At 38.0% G+C, this 15,361-nt stretch overlaps 2 protein-coding genes and 1 long non-coding RNA gene across 3 annotated transcripts; 2 read left to right on the top strand and 1 right to left on the bottom strand.

Annotated features, from left to right (window-relative positions):
• The first annotated feature begins 58 nt into the window (after positions 1-58).
• Positions 59-3,687, top strand: LOC147533897 (E3 ubiquitin-protein ligase UPL5-like). Its single transcript, XM_086650420.1, has 3 exons — positions 59-653; positions 1,276-2,731; positions 2,862-3,687. The coding sequence occupies exons 1-3, from the start codon at positions 639-641 to the stop codon at positions 3,539-3,541; spliced, it is 2,151 nt and encodes a 716-aa protein (XP_086506546.1). The 5' UTR covers positions 59-638; the 3' UTR covers positions 3,542-3,687.
• A 704-nt stretch (positions 3,688-4,391) lies between these two features.
• On the top strand, positions 4,392-6,977 carry LOC147533896 (E3 ubiquitin-protein ligase UPL5-like). The gene is made up of 2 exons (XM_086650421.1): positions 4,392-6,093; positions 6,222-6,977. The coding sequence occupies exons 1-2, from the start codon at positions 4,647-4,649 to the stop codon at positions 6,899-6,901; spliced, it is 2,127 nt and encodes a 708-aa protein (XP_086506547.1). The 5' UTR covers positions 4,392-4,646; the 3' UTR covers positions 6,902-6,977.
• A 102-nt stretch (positions 6,978-7,079) lies between these two features.
• LOC147533895 (uncharacterized) lies at positions 7,080-9,143 on the bottom strand. Its single transcript, XR_015227941.1, has 2 exons — positions 7,745-9,143; positions 7,080-7,591 (listed from the first exon to the last, which is right to left on the bottom strand). It is a non-coding gene; the product is annotated as an uncharacterized LOC147533895 (long non-coding RNA).
• Between the last annotated feature and the right edge of the window lie 6,218 nt (positions 9,144-15,361).

Genomic DNA, 15,361 nt, shown 5'->3' with positions numbered 1-15,361 from the left:
GACAGACAAAGACCCAAACCATATTACAGTATATAAAGTCATGGGCTTCCAGGAAATTGGATGAGAGGAAAACAGTGAGATAATTCAAGAAAATTCTCATATGCTGATAACATCTTTAGACAATCTTATTGTCCAGTTCCATATGACTTTATGGCACCTTTTCCTTTAATCTTGACTGCCACCAAGCATCTGTTCCATATGAGGAGATAACGTCTAATTATCCAGATTGTAAGTTTTGTTGGTTATTCTTTCACGAATGTAGAATTCAACTGAGTCGCCCTCTCAATTCTTGTCCGAGTCTGAACTACTATAAAAGTATTGCAAATTGAATCGCCCTCTAATTCAATGATTCATGAGATCTTAGATATGTGATAACAGACGAAATTAGCCACTTTAGCATCAATGAGATTAAAGGAAGAGGTGCAAGAATCGAGAAGAATATATAAAACTCGTTATTCAACTTTGTTTTGTAAGATCAATTGCAGAGAAGGTAAAGCTATTTACTCGAGGCCTTGATGATGTTCTTACCAGAAGCTGTCGAAAGAGCTTATTTCAGAGTATAGAGTCTGAAGATCTTGACCGTATATTATTGGAAAGAAGAATTTGTGAAACGAATTGGGAGGAACCCAGGAACCACAATGAAGCTGTTGATGGTAGGTAGGATGACTCCTTTTCATAGAATAATTGAAACCACCTTACCCGTTTCTAGGCAAAAGTCTTCTTATCAGCCATTGAAATGTAGAGACCAACATCGGCCGTTTCGTTTTGTTATCTGATTTCAGTTCATCTTATTTATCATTTGTTGTAGGCAATTGTTCTGGTTTTATTAAGTTATTTGTAGTCAAGTAATAAAGTTTCTAGGCTGATTATCCTTCAAAGGAGTTTGAATTAAAACGCATTAAGCATGGAAATTAGGGGGAATACTTACATCCCTTGTTCTAATCATGGAAACCCACCACTTAAAAGAATTGGGGACCAAAGTGGAATAAACCCATTTTTAAAAACTGAAATAAGGTCGGCTGGGTCAGGAGTTACCCTCAATTCTATAATTTTTAGGAAATCTAATCCCAGAAGAAAGAAGACCAACAGAAGGGAAATTCAGAAAATAGAAACCCTTCCTTGTAATATTTAGGAACTTCAGATCTGGAGGGAGAATGAGAGAACTTCTGATCGATATATAAATATATATATTAAGCTTTTGGTGAATGAAACTTAAAAATTTGATCTTTTGGTGAGTTAAACTTAAAAATTTGATATTTTTTTTTTCTCATATAGCTGAGGAGGATGGAAGATGAAGACTTTATCAAAACTGAATCAGATGAGGGACTATTCTTATTTAAGGTAAAATACTCAGATTATCCTACCAGAGACCTTCTACGCAAGAAGTGTCATAAGCCAGCCATACGAATTCTGAGAAATATGTCTGCCTGTATTTCATGCCTCCTCAACTGTGGTGACGATGATGTTGGATCAAGAGGAAAATACCTAGTAGCATGTACTAGGAAATACTTGGAGATGATACCCGTTAATCGTAAGAAACGAGAGCATATGCAGTTATTCGAGTACTATGAAATGTTTCGTGAACTTGTCCGACTATACAAATCTCCCATTAAAAATAATAAAGAGATAGCTGAGGAATCATTTCGTCTCTTTCTCCATCCTAACATTCTATCCTTTCCTGTACCCACTCAACACAGATTTGCTTCTCTTATATTACAGTTGTGCTATCGTCTCCGTGATCACAAAACAACTTCAGAACGTTTGTTATACCACTCTTGTCGTCAAACTTATGAAGCTCTAGTGAAATCAATTGGTCCTGGAAACACTAGGAGACTTTTCTATTGTTGCGCCCCAGATACTTTTGTTCGCGACTTTTACCATTTTATAAGGGAGCTCACAGAACAATTGCTTGTGAATATGAAGTTGATCCGGGAATCGTGCTTTTGCAGAGTTCCTCCTGAATTAAAGTCACGATTCGAGAGAGATGTTGTTGAGTTCTCTACATTTACACTCCATACGTGTACGAATATTAAAGAGCACGTGATATCAATATTAGGTCTGTCACTTGACTCACTTCCCATGGTGGCTTCTGCGGATGTGATGGGAAAGTCAAATTATGTGAAGGAACTGAAACCATTTTATGATGATTTTAGTAACTTGCTAAACAGCGTTGATCTTGGTTTAACTTATATGGATGATGGAGTTGAGTACACAAGATGTACTCAGTGTGAATTTAATCATGGGTGGTGTTATTATCTCTCTATTCTCAAGGAGTTAGACATGATCTCTAAGATTTATCATCCTGCACAAAAGAACCTCTCCTCTTGCTTGAGTTCTCACCGAGATTCGATAAACAAACTTGTGATGAGGTCAAAGAGAGGCGACGATCATCAATGGCTTCTTAGATATAAAAGTTTATTAAATAATGAATCTCGAGAACATTTGATCACCGTGATGTTTCCAGATCAGGTTAAGAATGGTTGTGACCACATGAAGGTCATCATTGACAAATCAAAGTTATTCGTCGATTCTTTTGAGCATGTTGGGCTCGCCAATGCCATTTTGTTGCGGAATGGAATCACAGTTCAGTTCAAAAATGAGGTTGCTTTTGAAGCAAGTCCTGGCATTCTAAAAGAATGGTTCTTCTTGGTATGCCAACATTTATTCACTCCACAAAATTCTCTGTTTGTATCATTCCCACATGACCCTCAAAGGCTCTATCCTAATCCAGGTATATTCATGATTTCAACATTTGTTCAATATTCTGAATTGTTGTTTTTTTGGCTTTTCATTATGTTATATTTTGTGTGTTCAACTATATTCCCTTTAATCATTCTATCTATATTGTTCTATGTTTGCAGGGAAAGTAAATTCTCAACAACTTGAATACTATCGCTTTTGTGGTAGAATAATCGCTCTAGCAATGATGCATGATGTGCAAATAGGCGTCGGTTTTGATCGCTTGTTTTTCTTGCATTTATCTGGATCTGCAATTACTTTGGAGGATATACGAGATGCAGATCCATATATGTATAAAAGCTGCAAGGATATTCTGGAAATGGATACTAAGTTCATAGATTCGAATGGTTTGGGACTAACATTTGTTTGGGAAACTGAAGAAGTAGACGAGTCTGGGTCCAGTAGAAAAATTGTGGAGTTGTGTCCTGGAGGTAGCACAATGGTCGTGTATAGCCTGAACCGGGAAGAATATATAGAACTCATTATACAACATTGTTTTGTAAGATCAATTGCAGAGAAGGTAAAACTATTTACCCGAGGTCTTGATGATGTTCTTACTCGAAGCTGTCGAAAGAGGTTATTTCAGAGTATAGAATTGGAAGATCTTGATCATATGTTATTGGAAGGAACAATTTGTGAAACAAATCGGGAGGAACCCAGGAACCACAATGAAGCTGTTGATGGTAGGACGACTCCTTTTCATAGAATAATTGAAATCACCTTACCCGTTTCTAGGCAAAAGTCTTCTTATCTGCCATTGAAATGTAGAGACCAACATCGGCCGTTTCGTTTTGTTATCTGATTACAGTTCATCTTATTTATCATCTGTTGTAGGCAATTGTTCTGGTTTTATTAAGTTATTTGTAGTCAAGTAATAAAGTTTCTAGGCTGTTTTGAAACCTAAATTAATTCAAATAACCTTATAGATGCATATTATTTGTTCTAATGTATTAATACATTTTAATTCCGGTGGTTAAGATATCGTAGCCATCCCATTTTATCAGTTCGTTCGTAGTGGAGTGCTGCCACAAACTTCTAGTCACAGTAGAGTTAGTTATTTTGCTTCTATACCACAATCTATTGGGGCACCAGGATGTGTTTATCTTGGGGTCATGACATGACTTTATGCACCTGTTCTCCCACGCCCATGGTCCTCACATAGGAAAAAGTTTGTGCTACTTCAGGTCATCGGAATTATCTAAATCAGAAGTTGCAAACTCATGAATGAATGATTTACAACCTCCTACGCCTCATGTCCCCACGTATAAACTAACACATAGAATAAGTCAAGGGCTTCAAGGAAATCGGATAAGAGGGATACAGTGAGATAATTCCCAAGTGAAGGCAACGGAACAACTCTTTATGTGACAATGGTGGGACAGAAGAAACTATTGACCCGATGAAGCAGCGTTCACTTAAATTCCGCAATGATCAAAGACACCAAATGCAGGAACCAAACGGTGCTTCTTCAATGAGGATTGGGGAAGAAGTTCACTTAACTATTTAAAGGCATTAAGCATGGAAATTAGGGGGAATACTTACATCCCTTGTTCTAATCATGGAAACCCATCACTTAAAAGAATTGGGGACCAAAGTGGAATAAACCCATTTTAAAAACTGAAATAAGGTCGGCCGCGTCAGGAGTTACCCTCAATTCTATGATTTTTAGGAAATCTAATCGTAGAAGAAGAAGGGAAATTCAGAAAATAGAAACCCGTCCTTGTAATATATATTAAGCTTTTGGTGAATGAAAGAGAGAAAGACCGCCTCTCGTCAAATTTACGAAAGAAGATCACTGGAGTGGTAGAGAGAAAGAGAGAACTTCTGATCGATATATAAATATATAATAAGCTTTTGGTGAATGAAACTTAAAAATTTGATCTTTTTTTCTCATATAGCGGAGGAGGATGGAAGACGAAGACTTTATCAAAACTGAATCAGATGAGGGACGATTCTTATGTAAGTTAAAATACTCAAATTATCTTACGAGAGACCTTCTAGGCAAGAATTGTCATAAGCCAGCGGTAAGAATCCTGAGAAATATGTCTGCCTGTATTTCGTGCCTCATAAACTGTGGTGATGATGATGTTGGATCGAGAGGAAAATACCTAGTAGCTTGTACGAGGAAATATTTAGAGATGACACCCGTTAATCGTAAGAAACTAGAGCATATGATGTTATTCGAGTACTATAAAATGCTTAATGAACTTGTCAGTCTATACAAATCTCCCATTAAAAAAAACAAAGAGATAGCGGAGGAATCAATTCGTCTCATTCTCTATCCTAACATTCTATCCTTTCCTGTACCCACTCAACATAGATTTGCTTCTCTTATATTAGAGTTATGCTATCTTCTCCGTGATCACAAAACAACTTCAGAACGTTTGTTATACCACTCTTGTCGTCAAACATATGAAGCTCTAGTGAAATCAATTGGTCCTGGAAACACTAGGAGACTTTTCTATTCTTGCGCCCCAGATACTTTTGTTCGCGACTTTTACCATTTTATACGGGAGCTCACAGACCAATTGCTTGTGAATATGAAGTTGATCCGGGAATCATGCTTTTGCAGAGTTCCTTCTGAATTAAAGTCACGATTCGAGAGAGATGTTGTTGAGTTCTCTACATTTACACTCCATACGTGTACGAATATTAAAGAGCACGTGATATCAATATTAGGTCTATCACTTGACTCGCTTCCCATGGTGGCTTCTGAGGATGTGATGGGAAAGTCAAATTATGTGAAGGAACTTAAACCATTTTATGATGATTTTAGTAACTTGCTAAACAGCGTTGATCTTGGTTTAACTTATATGGATGATGGAGTTGAGTACACAAGATGTACTCAGTGTGAATTTAATCATGGGTGGTGTTATTATCTCTCTATTCTCAAGGAGTTAGACATGATCTCGAAGATTTATCAACTTGCACAAAAGAACCTCTTCTCTTGCTTGAGTTCTCACCGAGATTCGATAAACAAACTTGTGATGAGATCAAAGAGAGGCGACAATCATCAATGGCTTCTTAGATATAAGAGTTTATTAAATTATGAATCTCGAAAACATTTGATCACCGTGATGTTCCCGGATCAGGTTAAGAATGGTTGTGACCACATGAAGGTCATCATTGACAAATCGAAGTTATTCGATGATTCTTTTAAGCATGTTGGGCTCGCAAACGCCATTTTGTTGCGGAATGGAATCACACTTCAGTTCAAAAATGAGGTTGCTTTTGAAGCAAGTCCTGGCATTCTAAAAGAATGGTTCCTCTTGGTATGCCAACATTTATTCACTCCACAAAATTCTCTGTTTGTATCATGCCCACATGACCCTCAAAGGCTCTATCCTAATCCAGGTATATTCACCATTTCAACATTTGTTCAATATTCTGAATTGCTGTTTTTGGGTTTTCATTATGTTATATTTTGTGTGTTCAACTATATTCTTTGTCAATCCCTTTGCTCATTCTATCTATGTTTGCAGGGAAAGTAAATTCTCAACAACTTGAGTATTATCGCTTTTGTGGTCGAATAATCGCTTTAGCAATGATGCATGATGTGCAAATAGGTGTCGGTTTTGATCGCTTCTTTTTCTTGCATTTATCTGGATCTACAATTACTTTGGAGGATATACGAGATGCAGATCCATATATGTATAAAAGCTGCAAGGATATTCTGGAAATGGATACTAAGTTCATAGATTCGAATGGTTTGGGACTAACATTTGTTTGGGAAACTGAAGAAGTAGATGAGTCTGGGTCCAGGAGAAAAATTGTGGAGTTGTGTCCTGGAGGTAGCACAATGGTCGTGTATAGCCTGAACCGAGAAGAATATATAGAACTCGTTATACAACATTGTTTTGTAAGATCAATTGCAGAGAAGGTAAAACTATTTACCCGAGGTCTTGATGATGTTCTCACTCGAAGCTGTCGAAAGAGGTTATTTCAGAGTATAGAGTTGGAAGATCTTGATCATATATTATTGGAAAGAACAATTTGTGAAACGAATCGGGAGGAACATAGGAACCACAATGAAGCCGTTGATGGTAGGACGACTCCTTTTCATAGAATAATTGAAACCACCTTATCCGTTTCTAGGCAAAAGTCTTCTCATCTGCAATTGAAATGTAGAGACCAACATCGTCCCTTTCGTTTTGTTATCTAATTATTGTTCATCGTATTTATCACTTGTTGTAGACAATTGTTTTGTTTTATTAATTTACTAGGCATAACCCGTGCCTTCGGCACTGACGACTTCATTATAATTCAAATTTTAAAACGGTAAAAAAGAAGAAAATTTGAATGTGAAAAATGATAAATTTATCTATAATTAAAAAATGATGTTTGTCACAAATCTATGCGTTTTATTATATAGATACATATGAAAGTCCTTACAACTTACCTCCCGGCGTCAAATCGAAGTTAAGGAAACCCCTTTCTTAGAACCCGCGTTCAAAAATACAAAAAATTGAAAGAAGAAGAAACTATGACACGATAATGATCATGGGTGTCTGGTGAAGCTGACCCATTAGTCCCAAAAAAAAACCTCCACCGTTTCAGCCTCTCTCTGCAACTTCTTGGAGTATCATTCCGTCCATACACGAGGAAAAGGCAAGTTTAAGGCTTTTCAAATCTTCTTCGATCATCTCATGATCTGATAGAGTGAAGGTTTTTGATACTCCTCCCGCAAGTAGAACCATAAGGAATGAATCAAATGTGGCTTTGATGACTTATTTTAAGACTAAAGGTTAAGCTTTATCCATTAGCATTGCAATGAGGAGAGCGAGATTTTTGTTTGAGAATTCGTAAGGCTGCAGGGCGGATACAAGCATTTGCAACATCACCTGCATAAAGACTTTCATAGAAGACAGAGTTTGAGTCAAGTGTTATGTCTGATTGAAATTGATTCAAAATTAGCCAGAGTCAGAAGTATGTGTTCGATAAAAACCTTACGGCCAAATAATCTGTCTCGAGTCAAATAAAGGGAAAAATGAAATAGTGTACAAACCTTAGCAAATCCGTTCCTCACCGATGACCGTATGTAGTTATTCACCTTATTACCCATTTCCACCATTGAGTCCCCTCTCTCTTATACCATTCCAAGGTTTGGTACATCTTTATTTAAAATCCTTGAAGCCCATAATGAAAAAGGGAATAAGTTTCCATCAAACCAGCAGTCCCTTTTTGAAAGCTATCATGATAATCAAGCAATCTCTTTTTAAACCAACCAAGCATTGAAGTAACAATGGATGACAAAATCTGAATATATTCAATATCTAAAAGATCTGCTTTCTTCACAAGATTTGCAACTTCAGTTAACCTAGTTAGAGAAGCACATAAAATTTCTTGTTTGGTTTGTGTTGTCCAAAACATATTGTTGAAAGAGGACCCACATAAAACACACATTATGTATGAACTTGTAAATTCATACAGTAGACCATGTCTTCTCACTGAGCCAAAGAAGTTCATCGACTTCATGAAGAACCGATGTCTCATCTTTAATGTCGAAAATGGATTGAAGCAAACAAATATTGGCAGTTGAAGTCGTATTGGCCAATGACACCTATTGGCAGTTGAACTATTTGTGCTTCTTAATTAATGACAATGTAACCACAGAGTTGAGTAACATTCTCATGGTTTCCGAGCTTTCAGTAGTATCGATTGGTTTCGTTTCACTCCCTCGAATTATATCTTAAAGCTGAAATAAAATTGCAAATAAAATTCCATTTGAAGGTAAAATTATAAATTAAGTTACACCTGAAATAACCATATATATTAGAACGGTAAGCTAAAGGTTCTTCAATTCTCAAAATGCCTAATATTGACATCAACGCAAATCAAAGGGGAGATAACAAAAGGTTACTATATTCTTCGAGACAATATCAATGATTTTCCATTTCTCTTGCTTATCAACATCTTCATATTTTTCCCAATTTCCATTTTGTGTATCGATAGTATAAACAAACTAAATTACAGATTCCAATCAAAAGCTAGTTAATAGAGATTGAAGAAGGCATAAATTAAGATAATAGAGAGTACCATGTCTGCTTAGATTCATAGCTCTTGAAGAGAAATCAATGTTTAAGACGAATGATTATAGAAAGTTTAGAAAAACTATACCTGATTTCCGAAGTCTTTTTCCTTAGGGCATAAATTAGATAGTAAACCCTTAGACGATTCATATTTTGCTCTCGAAACCTATGTAGATAATAGAATCATTACAAATATGTACACCAAAACAAATTTACTATCGTAAAACCTAGAGAGAAAGATAGGGATAACAGTGAGAATTTGCAATGACATCCTCAACGTCATGAACTCGAACATATTGGTGCAATGTGTGCTTGAAAAAATAAAACCCATTAGAGAGAGAGAAACAGATAATAGGATAGATGATTTCATTACCTAAAACCTGTCAAGTTCTTTTCTTCTTTAAGAAGAGAGAGACGGTAAAGTTGGAGTAGATTTTGTTGTTGAGAAACATATAATGGAAGAAGATGATGAGATTGAGAATCAATTGAAGGTAAATGAGGGAGAGGTGTGTAACGGTGCACGTGAAGAGAGAGGGCAGAGGAAGGGTTTCGATGCCAATTCAAGAGGGATCCAAGGGTTCAGATTCTCTTGGGACTCAAATATTGTAATTTGCATTGGGTGCACTAATTTTGTCCCAATCACCATGTATTTATTTTGTTCAAGTGATTGTCCAAATCAAAATCCAACTCACCATCAAGGAGCATTTATTTTGTCCCAGTCAGCACAACCCCACTCTGTTTTGTTATATAGATTTGTTGTCAAGTAATAAAGTTTCTAGGCTGTTTTGAACCCTAAATTAATTCAAGTAGATGCAAAGTATTTGTTCTAATGTACTGGTACATTTTAATTCTGGTGGTTAAGATACTGGAGCCACCCCATTTTATCAGTTCATTTTGCATATATCATTATAGCGATTGACACTTCGTAGTGGAGCGCCACCACAAACTTCTTATAGTCATTGATTGGTATCTGGTGATATGCGTCATAGTAGAGTTAGTTATTTTGCCTCTCTATACCACAATCTATTGGGGCACCAGGATGGGTTTTGTTGTTTCTCTGGTTATCAAATCGATAAGTCGATTTCTGTCTTGGCTTGATTTAGACAGAGTTTCCTTTCTCTAACTTATAGAGAAATAAATAATTACAGAATAATGATATATCAATATTCCTTCTTTCTAAATATGTAGTCGAGGCGAGAATAGATTCTCTTTCCTTAAGACATTTTACACCCCCGTAACAGTACCAAACGTTAGGGTGAATGCCTTCGGGATACAACGACTAACCTTTCAGAATTTTAAGATGGTACTTCTATATTCTGAAAGCGGACGAACCTTTGTCAGTATTATGAGCTCTTGGACTAATGCGGATGATCTTCTAGATGCTTCTGAAATTCAAATTTCACTCGAGACTTCTTTCTTCCTTTTCTAGATATTCTAGTCTATCCAGAACCTCTAGAAAATACTTCTTTAATTAGATATTCTAGGCTAACCAGAACCTCTAATTGTTAGAAGGGAAGAGAAGAAGAGAATGAATTGTATTGATGAAAAATGAAGTGAGTTTGGGTGGTATTTATAGGAATTGAATAGGTGTATAGTGTCTTTTGGGTTAAAGAGCACAATTGTTCGAAACCAGGGGCTATAACTGAATATATAAGAGTCGGTTCATCTTGGGCCATCAGATCGCGCTTGAAAACGCGGACGGAACGCTGGCCGTCAGATGCGTTCGCGCGTGCCCGCGAGATGCCCGCCCGAGAAGAATCGCGACCGTTAGATGTAGCCCGGAGTGTGCCCGAACGCGGAGAGAACGCCAGACGTCAGATCTCGCGCAAATCCGCGCGATGAACGCCTACCGTCCAGATCTGAGCGCGTTCTCTTCGCGCGAATGCCCCCCAACGTGACTTGTCCTCTTTGACAATTTAGTACCTATTTCAACCGATTTTTCGTTCAAACTTTAACCTTGAATTTCTCATTCATCCGGAATCGGATTTGAGTGATTCTTGGCTCTAAATTGTAGAGCTCGACGAGACGAACGCAATGGCGCGTTCCGTTTCTGAGTTTGACGAGTCGGCTCGAGCCAAAATAGGCTCCGATTCCAACAATCCCCCACATGAATGAAAATTTGAGGTTTTATGCTATGATATATGCAGACATACTATACTGACAGACTGACACTGACAGAGCTCATAAGCGGAACTTCGCTGCATCGGAAGAAGGTAGTCTTTCGACTTTGAACCTTTCCTAGTGAATAACTACAAGGTCTACAAGGACGGCAGTGAACTTTACGTCTTGAACTGAGTCCTGGGAATTGTAATCCAAAATAGCTATCACACAGCTAATCCCTTACTAACTTAGGTTCTCGGTTGTGTTCATTTCGGCCCTGAACATTCCCGATTTCGTGTGTGCTTTAGAGAAGTCGGCCTAGACGACCTTCCCATAGAACCGTCATCAATTCACACACATATAGGTTATCCGTAATAAGGTATCCTGCTATACCTCACGTTAGAATCAAGTTCTAAGTTTTCGGATTCATTAAAAGCTTAATGCTTAACCTCTCAATGCAGGTAACACTGTTGTCATCCTAGGAATGGGTAAGAGATAGAGATCTCTTACAGTGTTACTGTCGAGTCAGGATATAGCTTCAGTTGCCCTTTGAACCTAGATCGTGGGATCTCCAGTCATCTAGGTAGGGTTTCACCATGCCTTTACTCATTTACTTTAGGCGTTAGCCCCATTCCCCTTGATGATGCAACTACTAACTCTCTAGATAACCCTTTTGTAAATGGATCCGCTAGGTTATCTTTGGATCTTATATAATTTATAGTTATGATCCCTTCAGAGAGAAGTTGCTTAACGGTATTATGTCTCCGACGAATGTGTCGAGACTTACCGTTGTACATCTTGCTTTGTGCCAGTGCAATCGCTGCTTGGTTATCGCAGTGTATGTTGATTGCAGGCACCGGCTTTGGCCATATTGGAATATCTTCAAGGAATTGTCGCAGCCATTCTGCTTCTTCCCCTGCTTTATCTAGAGCAATGAATTCTGAATCCATTGTTGATCGAGCAATGCACGTTTGCTTCGAAGATTTCCAAGATATGGCAGCCCCTCCCAGTGTAAACACATATCCACTGGTAGACTTAGTGTCGTCGGTATCTGATATCCAATTTGCATCTGCATATCCCTCTAAGACTGCGGGATATGTGGTATAATGGAGTCCGTACTCCTTCGTCTTTCTTAGATACCGTAACACTCTCGTTATGGCGTTCCAATGTGTGTTATTCGGGTTACTCGTAAATCTACTTAGCTTACTGACTGAGTAGGCTATGTCTGGTCGAGTACAGTTCATTAGGTACATCAGACTTCCAATAATCCGAGAGTACTCTAATTGTCTTACTGCGCTCCCTGTATTCTTCATTAAGTGAATACTTGGATCTATCGGAGTATTCGCCACTTTGAGGTCATCTTTGCTGAATTTTTCTAAGATTTTCTCAACGTAATGCGTTTGAGATAAACTTATCCCTTCAGCCGTCTTGGAAACCTTAATTCCAAGAATGACTTCCGCTTTCCCTAAATCTTTCATGTCGAAAGTTTTCGAAAGCATCTTTTTAGTTGTATTGATGACATCTAAATTATTTCCCATAATTAGCATGTCATCCACATACAAACATAGAATAACACATCCTTTAGCAGTTACCTTTGTATAGACACATTTATCACATTCGTTGATCTTAAATCCGTTTGATAATAATGTGTCATCAAATTTTAAGTGCCACTGCTTTGGAGCTTGCTTTAGCCCATATAGTGATTTCACTAATCTACACACTTTCTTTTCTTGTCCCGGAGCTATGAACCCTTCTGGTTGGTTCATATAAATCTCTTCTTCGAGTTGTCCGTTTAAGAAAGCGGTTTTCACATCCATCTGATGAATTTCTAGATTATATAAGGATGCTATAGCTACTAACACTCTTATTGAGGTGATTCGACTAACTGGAGAATAGGTGTCGAAATAATCTAACCCTTCTTTTTGTCGGAATCCCTTTGCGACAAGTCTTGCTTTATACTTGTCTATAGATCCATCTGTTTTCAATTTTCTTTTGAAAATCCATTTGCAGCCTAGAGGCTTGCAACCCGGTGGGAGGTCTACTAGCTCCCATGTATGATTTTGCATGATGGATTCTATTTCACTATTAACAGCTTCTTTCCAGAATGGAGCTTCTGGAGTAGCCATTGCTTCTGTGAAAGTTTGAGGTTCATTTTCTACCATATAGGTTAGAAAATCAGGACCAAATGTCTTAGCTTTCTTTGTTCTTTGGCCTCTTCGAGGTTCGAGTGTTGTTTCCTCGATTTCCATGTCATCTTCTTTAGATGTTTCTAGATTTTCCTCTTCCTCATCTCTTACACGTTTTCTACTTTCAGATGAGACTTCTGAATTCTGTTTGAAAGGAAAGATGTGTTCAAAGAACTTAGCATCTCTCGATTCCAGAATGGTGTTTACGTGTATATCTTCGATTTCAGACTTCTGTACTAGAAATCTATAGGCGCCACTATTTATTGCAGGCCCTATGTATACACAGTCCACAGTTTTAGGTCCTATCTTGACCCGTTTAGGAGGAGGAACTAATACCTTTGCTAGGCACCCCCACACTTTCGTGTATTTAAAGGATGGCATCCTTCCTTTCCATAATTCATATGGAATTTTACCGGTTTTTCTATGGGGTAACTTATTTAATAAGTGATTCGCCGATAATATCGCCTCCCCCCACAAGTTCTGAGGTAAACCAGAACTTATCAAGAACGCGTTCATCATTTCCTTTAATGTTCTGTTTTTCCGTTCTGCTACACCATTTTGTTGAGGTGTATAAGGAGCCGTCGTTTGATGAACTATGCCATTCTTCGCACATATCTCGGCGAAAGGAGATTCATACTCTCCACCTCGATCGCTTCTCAAAGCCTTAATCTTTTTATTAAGTTGAGTTTCCACTTCGGTTTTATAAAGCTCGAACTTATCGATTGCTTCATCCTTACTCCTTAGTAAGTAAACATAACAAAACCGAGTGGAGTCATCGATAAAAGCGATGAAGTACTTTTTACCACCTCTGGTTTGAACCATCTTTAAGTCACAAATATCACTGTGAATTAAATCTAGAGGTTCTGTGTCTCGTTCTATTGATTTGAACGATGTCTTAGTCATCTTTGATTCAACACATGTTTGACATGTTCGTTTTGAATCAATTTCGACTTTCGGAATTAACTCTAAGTTCATTAATTTCTTTAATGACTTGTTATTCACATGTCCTAGTCTTTCATGCCAAATATTAAAAGACTCAGCAATATAAACGGAATTATTAATTTTATTAATAATAATAGACGCCTTTGGCGTTACAGAGGTTACATTTAGTTTAAATAACCCCCCACATAAGTAGCCCTTCCCAACATACATCCCATTCTTAGATAAGACGAAGTTGTTTGACTCAAAGACTAGTTTGAACCCATTCTTACTTAGAAGAGAACCAGAAACCAGATTCTTTCGGATATCTGGAGCATGAAGTACATCGTTCAAAGTTACTTCCTTTCCTGAAGTGAACTTTAGTATGATCTTCCCTTTTCCTCTGACCTGGGTGGTTGAGTCGTTTCCCATGAACAGGGTTTCTCCTTCACCTATTTCGGTATAAGAGGAGAAGAGGCCTTTGTCACCACAAATGTGACGAGTTGCTCCGGTGTCGACCCACCACTCTCTCTGGTTGTTAACCAGGTTGACTTCAGATACCACTGCACAGAGGTTCAAGTTCTGAAGTTTCTCAGTCACTTCTTCGGCTTCAGTAACCATAGCACATAGGTTCTGAGTTTCGGTATCTTCTATCAGCGAGGCTTGGTCATTCGACTTCTTATGTCTTTTGCCGGTTTTGGAACGACAATCCTTTGCCATATGGCCTCGTTTGCCACAGTTGTAGCATAGGTCGAACCTCGTCTTTTTCTTCGGCTTTCCTCCGTCTTTAGACAGATGCTTACGCTTCTTACTTGGACCGGTCTCTACGACGTTCACATTCGAGAGTCTTTCAGAGTTCTTCTCGGCAGTGCGACTGTCCTCTTCGTTTCGAAGCTTTAGGATGAGTTCTTCAAGGCTCATATCCTTATTCTTGTGGCGGAGATAATTTTTGAAGTCTTTCCACCCCGTGGGTAATTTTTCAATCAGAGCTCGGACCTGGAAAGGTTCATTCGATATCATGTTCTCTGCCTGTAGTTCCTGTAGGAGACTCTGCAGTTCCTGGACTTGGGTCATAACTGGTTTTGAATCAGTCATCTTGTAGTCCAAGAATCGTCCTACGATGAACTTTTTGACACCCGCCTTTTCAGTCTTATACTTATTGATAAGGGTGTCCCACAGTTGTTTAGATGTTTCTATAACTGAATACAGATTATAGAGCCCGTCATCTAAACTATTCAGGATATAGTTCTTGCACAAGAAGTCTTCTTGTTTCCACGCCTCTATTTCAGCGGTACGCTGTGCTTCATCCTCTATTTCTGCATAGGTGGGTTTCTCTTCGGTTAAATATTTAACCAGGCCCAATGTTGTGAGGTAGAACATCATCTTCAA

Source organism: Eschscholzia californica, unplaced genomic scaffold (genome assembly GCF_041429995.1).
Source record: "Eschscholzia californica isolate CP2 unplaced genomic scaffold, dmEscCali1.0.p SCAF_6, whole genome shotgun sequence".
NCBI classification, from domain to species: Eukaryota; Viridiplantae; Streptophyta; class Magnoliopsida; order Ranunculales; family Papaveraceae; genus Eschscholzia; species Eschscholzia californica.
This window is presented reverse-complemented; position numbering and strand designations above follow the sequence as displayed.